This window comes from Centruroides vittatus, unplaced genomic scaffold, assembly GCF_030686945.1.
Source record: "Centruroides vittatus isolate TY-2023 unplaced genomic scaffold, ASM3068694v2 scaffold_386, whole genome shotgun sequence".
NCBI classification, from domain to species: domain Eukaryota; kingdom Metazoa; phylum Arthropoda; class Arachnida; order Scorpiones; family Buthidae; genus Centruroides; species Centruroides vittatus.
Genome location: NW_027122706.1, coordinates 8,498,666 through 8,510,756, shown reverse-complemented (window position 1 = coordinate 8,510,756; position 12,091 = coordinate 8,498,666). Strand labels below are relative to the sequence as shown.

Genomic DNA, 12,091 nt, shown 5'->3' with positions numbered 1-12,091 from the left:
TGCAAACAACTTCTATTTGCAAAGTTCACAAACTTTCCAGCCAGACCTTGTATTCCTTACAAAATGTAAACTTTTAAGCTTAAGCTTTTTTTAATCAAATAAAGCATATTTAATTTAGATCACATGCATTTAAAATAAATGCAACTAGGAATTCATTTACAAGAAATTATACAGTATTCCGTAACTCGTTTAAAAACACAAATCTTGAATTTCCAACAATAGTTCAGTATCAGTATATCAGATGCAGTTTCAAACTAATGTGATTGCAAGATGTAAATTTATGTAAATAAAACTAATTAATTAATTTATTGTAATTTCAAATAACAAAATGATGATATAAATCCAAAATTTAATTTTTATTTATTTGTTTTTTAATAAAACATTTATGAAAAATGTTTATTAAAAAATATATATAGGACCATTTATTTTGAAAGTGGTGCAAATCTAGTTTTTATTCTTTTGAGATATTTAAAGATTTGCATTTTATTTGAATTAAAAATATAAATAAAGCATACTAAATTTGGCAATGTTTCTATGAATTTAGAAATATGTAAGTTGATTACATAAATGACTGAGTTTGTTTATAAATAATAACAAGAATAAAATATTGTTGTTTATTCTCAACATTAAAATTATTTACTTATTGTTAAACTATTTTATGATAAGTTTATTATTATTATCCTCGTCCTCTGATCCTAAGACTCTCTTGTTTGGGTTATTCATGGGCTTTATTTCTGTGTTATTATATTTACAATAAAATAAAATATCTTTAACTGTATTAAAATATTGAGTTATTATTACTTACTACCTGTATCACTATCTGATGTTAATATGAAATTCTTTTCTTCTATAAAAAATGGATAGAGTAATTGCAAGAAACACTTTAATACTTGAAATCTCATGTCTACACTTAAATATAATCAAATTAATAATGATTATAAGAATGTGTTTTTAAAGAATACTTTGCTGATTTCCAATTATACAACTTGTCCTGACATATTCATACATGCAATATCATAACTGGGTGCAGAGGTGACTAAATTTTTTTTCATTTTATCTATTTCCATTCCATCACATTGTGCTTTTGATGGTAAAATTCATAGTTTTACTCCTCTCTTGTAAGTGCTTAATTAGACTACAGAATATGGACTTACACCACTTTCATAATCAATGGTTATGCAATGTTATTTACTGATGAATTTTCAATTGATCAAAAGATATGGTTATTTTAAAAAAACTAAGTGTGAATTGTTGATAAATAAAAAGTTCACACTAAAGTATATGTAAATTATGTAATTTCTCAATTTTTTCTGAAAATGGACTTACACCACTTTCAAAATAAATGGTCTATATATTCGAAAACAAAAACAAAAGACAAATTTTGTTTTTCCATTAACCTTTGAAGATTCAATGAGAATTTGAAGTGAATATCTATTATGAAAATCACAAATCTTGGCAACCATGTGAAAATCAAAAATAAAGTAGACAAGGTATGTGTGTCTTTTAAAATCATTTTTGAATTTAAAAGATTTAAAAAATTTTTATACTTACATATTTTATATGTTTCTGGTAAATCACCTTCAGAAAAGTTTTCATTATAAACAGCAATCAGAGTACTGAGATCCCTTTGTCCAATTGACATCTTAAAAATAAATAAAAATAGTGAAAAACAGTGTTAAATGGATTTTAAAATCTAATGTTTAATAACAATAAAGTTATTTTGTTAATTTCAAAATATTTTTGCCATAACCACAAAAATTTAACAAAAAATATTATCAATGTAATAATGCATTCATTTACTACATAAATTTACAAAAATGAACTCACTTTGTGTCAACTTCACATTTAGCATACTGAAGCATATATGCTAAATATCATGCTTAATATCAGCATTACAATGAACTTATCCTGATGTTACTCATACAATAGCAAAATCAAAATTTTATATATAATAAAAATTCAATATTTAAACTAAATATATCAGTTTAAATATTGAATTTAAAAGCTTCATATTTCTTCTTAATATAACAATATTTATAACAAAGATTTTAATTTTTTAAGAAAATATAACTTCAAAATTAATGAAACTTGGCAATATTTTTAAAGTTTTAAGTTGATATATCTGTTTGGTAAGAAAACTGAAACCATTTGTTAATCTAGAAACATTTATTGGCCTAATAAAGGCTGAAAACAAAATTTTCTGTCAAAAGGTAGCTATCAAGAAGTTTACACTGATATTTGCTCTAGTCACATGGTCCTATATCAATTAGAAAAATGGTAGATACTCTTTGCTAGCATGTGAAGAAACTGAAATAAATTTAAATCTAAACTTGATGTATGATTACCATTTAAAATTTTTCATTTAATTTACTATTTTTAAACATATTTCACCTTGATATTTTGTTAATCATGTTAACTGTAGTTCTTGTATTGCATATGGTTAGACCTAATCACATATATTGTCTTCAAAACAATTTAAAACTCTTTAGTATCAATTATTATTAGATTTCTACCATATAAGCTGAGCTCAAAATTTTTATGATCAATCCAGCTCTCAGCTGGAGTCCAGAATCAGTTAGCTCAGCTTGAAATGACTTTTTTCATTTTATGCTTACACAATCTATAGCCATTTTATTTCAATTGCTGCTTTTGCCTCTGATACTGCTACAATGCAATATCACTATGATAAAGCTATTCCATACTTGTTCTGTGTCACAATGAATATGTTTAGTTTGTACATAAAAATAAAAAATATAAAAACTTGCTTTGACCTCAGTCCAATCACGTAAAAAAAACTCACTTTCCCATTTATAGGTAGCTTTAGAGACTTTTGACAACTTTTTTAGTCATTAAAGTACATCCAATTCATTGCAATTTTTGAATTTACATATGCATTGTGTTAAATTTATCACAGTTGCAAGTTATGTGTTCGCAGATAGTGAGCAGGATACCTTACAAATAAGTTTAAAAAATCGTACACGACTACGTTGGTCCGTTGCAAAGTTATACCAAACCAAACAGTGGCGGGCTCCCTAGAGGCGCCACATCATGGCCGTTTATTTATATAAGAAAAAATAATACAAAGGTTACATAATACAAATCATTGCTACACGCACAGGTAATGACAGGAAAGAAATTTAACACTCCCCCTCAATGATTTGTCCCATTTTGCTTACAGTCATCGAGTCCAAGTTGTCTAGCACATTTAACGTGTTTTCCAGTACACACTGGTTTTGTTAAAATGTCTGCTACCATTTCCTTGGTAGGGCAGTACATAATACATACATTCCCATTCTTCACTTCATTTCTTACAAAATGATATTTGACATCAATATGCTTCGTACGTTGACTCACACGATCATTCTCTGCCACTTTCATACAACTTTGGTTATCCTCGTACATAGTTACTTTCTTATCGACGGCTTCCCCAAGGTCCAAAAACACTCGCTTCAGCCAAGTAGCCTCCTGAGCGGCTTCACAAAGTGCAACATACTCAGCTTCAGTCGAGGACAGTGTCACATTACTTTGCTTTTTACTGTACCAGAATACAGGACTGTCTTGATATTTAAAGACATACCCTGTATGCGACTTTCGATCTGTGTTATCACCTGCCCAGTCTGAGTCGACGAAACATTCTAGTGTGGTTCTAGTGTTGCTCTTCTCACCCAATTTCAGTTTCCAATCAGCTGTTCCCTTCAGATATCGAAACACCCTCTTCACCTCATTCCAGTCAGCTGCTCTTGGTTCCTTAGTACACTGGGCGAGGATGGAAACTGCTGCCAATATATCTGGGCGTGTGTTAGTTGCAAGGTACAGTAAACTACCTATACCCTTGAGGTACAGTTTGTTACTTTCCATCCTTGGTCCCCTCTCTTTAATTTTGAAATATCCAGGATCAAGGGGAATCTTGCTGGTTTTTGCATCTTGGAGTCCAAATTCTACTAGTTTGTCAGTTATAAAATGTTTTTGATTTAGATGGAATATTCCATCACCATCTCGATCAAATTTGATTCCGAGGTAATGATCGATATTTCCGAGGTTTTTCATGTGGAAATATTTGTTAGTTTCCACTTCAAGCCAATCTAACGCTTCTTTGGAGGTTGATGCTGCAATTACATCATCAACATGTACAATGATGTACATTGTTGCATAGCATCTTTTTCCGGTGTACAGACAGGGGTCATTTATGCTCTGCGCAAAACCGCATTCAGTCAGTACTTCATGCAATTTTCTGTTCCACTCAGTAGCTCCCTGTTTCAATCCATAAAGGTTTTTCACAAGCTTGCAAACTTTGCTCGGTTCCTCTGTGTCATAGCCTTTAGGTTGCTGCATGTATACTGTATGGTGTAGGTCGCCATTCAAGAAAGCTGTCTCAATGTCATAGTGATTCACATGCATTTTACGTTTAGCTGCTAAAGTGAGCAAGATCCTAAGGGTTGTTGGCTTTGCCACTGGAGCAAATACCTGGTCATAATCTTCCCCGTATTTTTGACTGAAGCCTTGTGCCACCAGACGGGCTTTGTATCTTGTCGGTTTACCATGTGGATCACGTTTAATTTTATATATCCATTTGCTTCCAACAACATTTGCTTCTGGTGGTGGATTGGCCAACAACCATGTTCCATTTTTCTCGAGTGCACAAATTTCCGCATCCATTGCCTTTATCCACTCATTCGCATCTTTTCCGTTGACGGCTTCATCGTAGGTTTTCGGTTCAGAAACAACCGTACTTGGCATTGCTTCAATCAATCTGTCTGGGTGACGACCTTTGTTGTTTCTCGTAGAGCGACGGAGTGGCAGATTGTCCTCAGATTGCTTGTTAAAGATGGCTTTTTCATTTAGGTTAACTTCCACTTCGCTTTTGCTGTCATCTTCACTGTGGTAATGTGGGAGGGATGAATTGTTGGTCGAGCCCATGTTGTCATGTGGATCTCCTTCTATGAAGACAACGTCACGACTTATCTTAATTTTCTTGGTTACGATATCCAGCAATCGATAAGCTTTGCTGCCACTTTCATATCCCACAAATCTTGTTTCAGTTGCCTTTACATCCAGTTTCTTTCTTACTCCAAAAGGAACTCTTGTGTAAGCAATACATCCAAAACGGCGGAAGTACTCAATATTTGGCTTCTTACCTTGCCATTTCTCATATGGTGTGATTGGATCCTTTTTTGATGGTAATCTGTTCTGGATATGATTTGCCGTCATTAATGCCTCACCCCAGTAGCATTTTCCTAATTCTGCATCATGCAGCATTGTTCTTACCATCTCACAAAGAGAGCGATTTTTCCGTTCTGCCTTGCCATTCTGTTGAGGGCAATCTGGTGCTGTGGTCTGAATTTTAATACCATGTTCTTTGAAAAATTTACGCAGGTCTTCATTCATGTACTCAGTTCCTCTATCAGATCGGAACTTTTTCACCTTGCATCCCATTTGTGTTTCAACATAATTTACATATTCCTTTATTTTTACATTAGCCTCGGTCTTGTGCTTCAACAGATAAACTTTGGTATAACCAGTATAATCATCTATAATCGTTATGTAATATCTATTTCCACCAGGGGTTCTCACTTGCATGGGTCCACACAAGTCACTGTGCAAGAGCTCAAGCTTTGTACTACTTCTATTCATCGATTCTTTTGGAAATGGTTTCCGCGGCGTTTTATTTTTCATGCAACTTTCGCATCCCACAGTGCACCCGCACTCATTAATTTTCATACCCTCGACACTTTCGGCAGCCATATAACGCATTACAGCTGGATCACGGTGGCCACACCTCAAGTGCCATAGATGTACGCACTGTTTCTTGGACATGGATAATACTTGTAAAGCATTGTGTTGGCTCAACACAAATAGTGATCCCTGAAGCTCAGCCTTTGCATGTGTCTTGCCATCTCATTTTATGTAGCACTGCATTGTTTTGCTGTCGAAATACACATCATAACCTCTTTGCATCATTTTTAAGACCGACAATAAATTCCCATTTAATTGTGGTACATATAACACATTATCTAATTTTAACTTGCCATTTGAACTATCTTCATTACAAATTAGTTCACCATGTCCAACTCCGCTTGCAGGCACTTCTCTTCCATCAGCCACACGAACAATTTCACGGTTGTTGTTGTTCAACTTTCTGAAGAAGTTCCTGTTGTTTGTCATGTCAGCTGTTGCTGCTGAATCAACATACCAATCCCTTGTAGTCTTCACAGCAAGGCATTGTTTCATACTTAATGGCATATTTTGTGCGCTCACACATGCAGAGTGGCATTCGTATGTTTCATCATTGTCCAACGGATCATACTCTTCCTGGACTTCAGTTAATTTTACTTTGTATTCTTTCTTTTTCTTTCCTCTGCCCAATTCAGGACAATCTCTTTTCAAATGGGGACCCCCACAATAGTAACATCCGGTTTTCTGTTTACGGACCATTGTTTTCAAAGCCGTGGCTTCATCCGTATTCATGGTATGTCCAATCGATCCTCTTGATTGCTTCTCATACTCTTCCATGATCTTAATCTTTACGAATCCAAGAGTGAGGTCCGTATCTGCTCTTGCCTCAAGGGCAGTCGTTAATGTATTATAACTATCAGGCAAACTTCCCAACATAAGAATTCCCATGAGTCTGTCACTCATTTGTTCTCCCGAAGCGGTTAACTCATCTACTAAATCCTCTATACTATTTAAATGTCTTTCCATATCCTGCCCCTCTTCATACTTTAAGTGAAATAATTTCTTATACAGACTTACTTTTTGTGTAAGTGTTGATCTTCGATGATGTTTTTCTAACGATTCCCACATTTCCTTTGAAGTTTTTGCCTTTTTGATGAGCTGTAATTGCGAATCTTCTACCATGAGTCCGATTTTACTTCTTGCTTTTCCATCTTTTAGTTTCCATTCATTCGTCTGTGGCTCAGGTGGTGGATTGCATACAACATCCCATAAGTCACTGTCAATAAGTAGCAGCTCCATTTTAAACCTCCAAGCCGGATAATTACTCCTGTTCAACTTCGTGATAACCGTTTTCACACTGTCGGCCATCTTGTCTTTGTTCTTGTACACGTACGCTAAATAAACCCGTTACGTAAAATAAAACTCTGTCTCACTATTCACTCAGTAAATACCTGTGTCTGGGCCCATAACCTGTTAAATTTATCACTGTTGCAAGTTATGTGTTCGCAGATAGTGAGCAGGATACCTTACAAATAAGTTTAAAAAATCGTACACGACTACGTTGGTCCGTTGCAAAGTTATACCAAACCGAACAGTGGCGGGCTCCCTAGAGGCGCCACATCATGGCCGTTTATTTATATAAGAAAAATAATACAAAGGTTACATAATACAAATCATTGCTACACGCACAGGTAATGACAGGAAAAAAATTTAACACATTGTTTTTCTTTTCTCTCTTCTGATTTTTCTGTTATTCTGTATATTCCAAAATTTTGTAATTTGAGGTAGTCTTGGTTCCACCCACTTTGAATTATTGAACTGTACCACATGTTTTGCTAGAGAATTACAAAAAGTAATGAAGGGTAATATTTTAAAATTATCATTTTAAATTATCATTAATATTATTATAAATTAAAATTATCATTTTGACATATTATCTTTCATTACTTTTTGTAATTCTCTTAATCTAAAAAAAATTGTTCATAATTCAATTTCTTAATGCTCAAGTAGTTTTTATTTGAATGCTGTCATTTTAATAACAGATAATTGAAAACATATCTGATATATTACATAGTTGGATATGTTTTCAATAACAGCTTTACGGAACTCTATATTATTATTGAGCTGCAATTTGAAAAATTTGTAGATCTATAAATTCTCACTGTTGTCCATCTGTCCTTCTTTACTCTCGAGAATGGAGTTAGATAGATAAAAGCTGAGACCAAATATGGAAAAATTAGGAGCAGGAGGCCCAGTTTAACTGTATATGAACTTCCAATGAAAACTGGAAATCATGTTATTTCAATTCAAAAATTTTCCTCTGAAAGTAGTTAATAGATGACTGGTATGACTATCGTTAAAGGAAAGTATGATTTACAGGAGTAAGCCACTACTAATTTAAGGTAGAGAGCATATATTTTAAATTAAATAAATTAAAAATTGCAGCCTGGCATTGTGATGATGTCACAATAAATAACTGCTCATTGTTTAACTAAATTATCACTTCTCTGCTCCTTACCGACACCGGGTATTATAACTATAACTTCAAAAAACGAACCTGTTACCGGTGTAAATCTTCTTATGAGCGTCTGGCTAACGTTTTCGAACCTAAAACAGTTCTTCTTCAGGCGAAGATGGAATAATTTAAAAGATAGAATAGAACGTTTCAAATCGAACCGCTTCGTCCAATTCCGTCATGGCTGACATGCGCTGTAGTGTCCGGGTGTTGGTTATCGTTTATGCGTGTCTAACAGGATTTGCCAGGCCGATGAAATGTCGATCTCTTCTTTTTGGTTGATGCAGATAGTATTACAGCTCGTTTTATATATAGCGACCACTTCTAACCATTTTATATGTTCCGGGTGGGGCGTCGTTACGATGATTTTAGCCTTATCCAGTTCCGCGTTGATATCTTGATCAGACGCGTATATACTTAGCGCCGTGTTGAGTTTCCAGTGTTGTAGGTCGGGCTTGGTGTTCTTTTAATCTGGTCTTTAACGAGCGCTTAGTGGAACCGATGTAAACGAGCTCCCTTTGCCATCTGTTGTCCCTTAGGGGGATAGAGTACACTCCGTACATTCTGTTGGGATCCGGAGGGTCTTTGCAATTTTTTAGGATTTCGGCTATTGTGGGGCCTCTTCGATATGCTATCTGCATCTGCTGTTTTTTGGCTATTTCTCCATATACTTTACAAACGTATGGGTTGTATGTGATAGGAAGCCTTGTTAAATCTTTTTTGTTAGCGCTACCGTTTGCTTGTCCAGCGGATGTGCTTCCTTGGTGATGTTGCCTGGTTATACGCCGTATTAGGGAAGGGTACCCGTGGTCCGTTGCGACCTTTTTAAGATATGCCAGTTCTTTGTCTAGTGCTTTCTTAGTGGAGGAGTACGAGGTTGCCCTTCTTACTAAGGTTTTGAAAGCGGCCGCTTTATACGAGAACGGGTCGCAGGAACCCTTAGGTATGTATATTGGTGTTGCCGTCGGTTTTCTGTAGACGGACGTTTGGATCGTAGACGCTTCTATCCTGATGGCGATGTCTAGAAAATGGGCCTCCGTGCTGCTTATCTGCTCTACTTCTATGACCAAGCCATACGGGTTGTTGCTGACAGTTTGTACAAAGGCCGCTATATCAAGCTCCGTTTTCCATAAAATGAGTACGTCGTCAACGTATCTCTTATAGAGTAAAATATCCGGAAGATATCGCGGGATGACTCCACTTTCCATCCGCCTTACCACCATCTCACATAGGTCGCCTGATACCAGAGCTACCCATGGGGACGCCTTTTGTCTGTTTATAAATCGTACTTTCGAAAACGAAGATCGAATTGTAACAGACCAGATGGGCCATTTCCAATATATGTTGGTGGAATGCTTGATCCTGAACGTATGTCATTAGGAAATCTCTGAGGGAGCAAAAAACTGCCGGGAGCTTCACCGATGGGTATAGTGATTTAAAATAGTGGTTCTCGTATAAAGCGGCCGCTTTCAAAACCTTAGTAAGAAGGGCAACCTCGTACTCCTCCACTAAGAAAGCGCTAGACAAAGAACTGGCATATCTTAAAAAGGTTGCAACGGACCACGGGTACCCTTCCCTAATACGGCGTATAACCAGGCAACATCACCAAGGAAGCACATCCGCTGGACAAGCAAACGGTAGCGCTAACAAAAAAGATTTAACAAGGCTTCCTATCACATACAACCCATACGTTTGTAAAGTATATGGAGAAATAGCCAAAAAACAGCAGATGCAGATAGCATATCGAAGAGGCCCCACAATAGCCGAAATCCTAAAAAATTGCAAAGACCCTCCGGATCCCAACAGAATGTACGGAGTGTACTCTATCCCCCTAAGGGACAACAGATGGCAAAGGGAGCTTGTTTACATCGGTTCCACTAAGCGCTCGTTAAAGACCAGATTAAAAGAACACCAAGCCGACCTACAACACTGGAAACTCAACACGGCGCTAAGTATATACGCGTCTGATCAAGATATCAACGCGGAACTGGATAAGGCTAAAATCATCGTAACGACGCCCCACCCGGAACATATAAAATGGTTAGAAGTGGTCGCTATATATAAAACGAGCTGTAATACTATCTGCATCAACCAAAAAGAAGAGATCGACATTTCATCGGCCTGGCAAATCCTGTTAGACACGCATAAACGATAACCAACACCCGGACACTACAGCGCATGTCAGCCATGACGGAATTGGACGAAGCAGTTCGATTTGAAACGTTCTATTCTATCTTTTAAATTATTCCATCTTCGCCTGAAGAAGAACTGTTTTAGGTTCGAAAACGTTAGCCAGACGCTCATAAGAAGATTTACACTGGTAACAGGTTCGTTTTTTGAAGTTATAGTAAATTATCACTTATTAATATTTGTATTTTGCTTATATGATGATAAATAATAACTTAATACCTGTATTTTAAAACATCTACACTACATTAATGTACAGTAGAATCTTGTTTTAACAAATCATGAAACAATGAATTTCTCAGAATAATTTTTTCCTAAATCCTGCCAAATTAATGTAATTTTACCTCCTTTTAGCAGATCCATAACTCAGAATAATAAATTTTTTCTACTCCATCTATTGTAAACTTCATGTTTTTTTCAGCATTTAGTTAATATTTGAATGTTTCCAGGAATTTGTAGAGTTTGATGATGAACCTGTTATCTGGGAAATATACTGTATAATTGAAGAATTATAAGAAGAATGTCAGCAGCTTGATATGATTGAAGAGGAGTAACCTAGTAAATATTCTGATGCTAGGTTCAAGTGCTGAAATTTAACAAGACCATTAAGTCTTTCCAAGTCACAAAGATTTTCTTGATGAGTTTCAGCATAAACAAACAGGCTGTACATGACATTGCTAATATCAAGTAGTGTCTAGATTAACCAATAGACAAATAAGACAAATGTCTAGAGCCTGTAATTCAAAGGAGCCCAGCTTCAGTACAGAAATTTTATTTTTTTCTGTACTGAAATAAAAATAAATAATAATAAATTTAAAATATTTCAAGTATTTTTTAAAAAATTTGAAGATTTAAAGAATGTATTGGATTATACAAGTCAAATAAAAAAGTTTACTTCAATGACATTGATGTTGACGAACTAGACTATCAGCTGACAATTTATTTTATTGATGAAAAACAAAATTTGTGAAGCCTGGATGTTATGTACCAGTTCATAAAAAATAACAACATTGCATCTTATTTTCCTAATACTGAAATATTGTTAAGAATTTACTTAATTATGCCTGTAAGTAATTCAGCAGGAAAGAGATCTTTCTCTGTTTTAAAAGAAGTTAAAAATCAATTTAGATTTTCCTGTCCTGTTGAATTTCTTATGACTTTAGCAATGCTTGCAATAGAAAAAGATATTCTCAAATAGCTAGATTGCAAAGATATTATTGATCAATTTTCTGAAATGAAAATCCAAAAAATAAAAATTTAAATTTTTTAAAGGCTGATTAATAACCATAATCATATATATTTTTATGTATTATTCATTATATCAGAAACTCTTTTATTATACAATTATTATTATATTAGTGTTTGTATTCTCTACTATTAATAAAAGTTTTAAGTGACATTATTTAACAAGCAACTTATTTAAATGGGGCTCAATTTAAATTCTGTCTAGGGCCTGCTAGAGGCTTAATCTGGTACTATTCAATAGGCAGAAAAGAGGCATCAAAACAAACCAAGATGGGTGAGTTTTTAACAAATCATGAAATCAAGTGAAGTACTAATGAGCATACATAATTTGCCACTTTTTGTGCTTACAGTATACTGTACAGTTTCCATCAGATTTGTTGTACACACATATGGCATAATATATGCTCTTGTAACATACATCTTCCTATAGAACAAAGAATAGAGATTCTCACTGAATAATTTCAATTACAG

The 12,091-nt window shown here is 34.7% G+C and overlaps 1 protein-coding gene across 6 annotated transcripts in view; it reads right to left on the bottom strand.

Moving 5' to 3' along the window:
- The window catches only part of LOC136988851 (intermembrane lipid transfer protein VPS13A-like), a 368,680-nt gene that overhangs the window by 199,602 nt on the left and 156,987 nt on the right, over positions 1 to 12,091 (bottom strand). For all 6 annotated transcript variants that reach the window (XM_067286838.1, XM_067286837.1, XM_067286842.1 and 3 more), the window contains one exon: positions 1,552 to 1,642. In XM_067286838.1, coding sequence (XP_067142939.1) covers positions 1,552 to 1,642 — 91 coding nt within the window. The remainder of the gene's footprint in view (positions 1 to 1,551; positions 1,643 to 12,091) is intronic.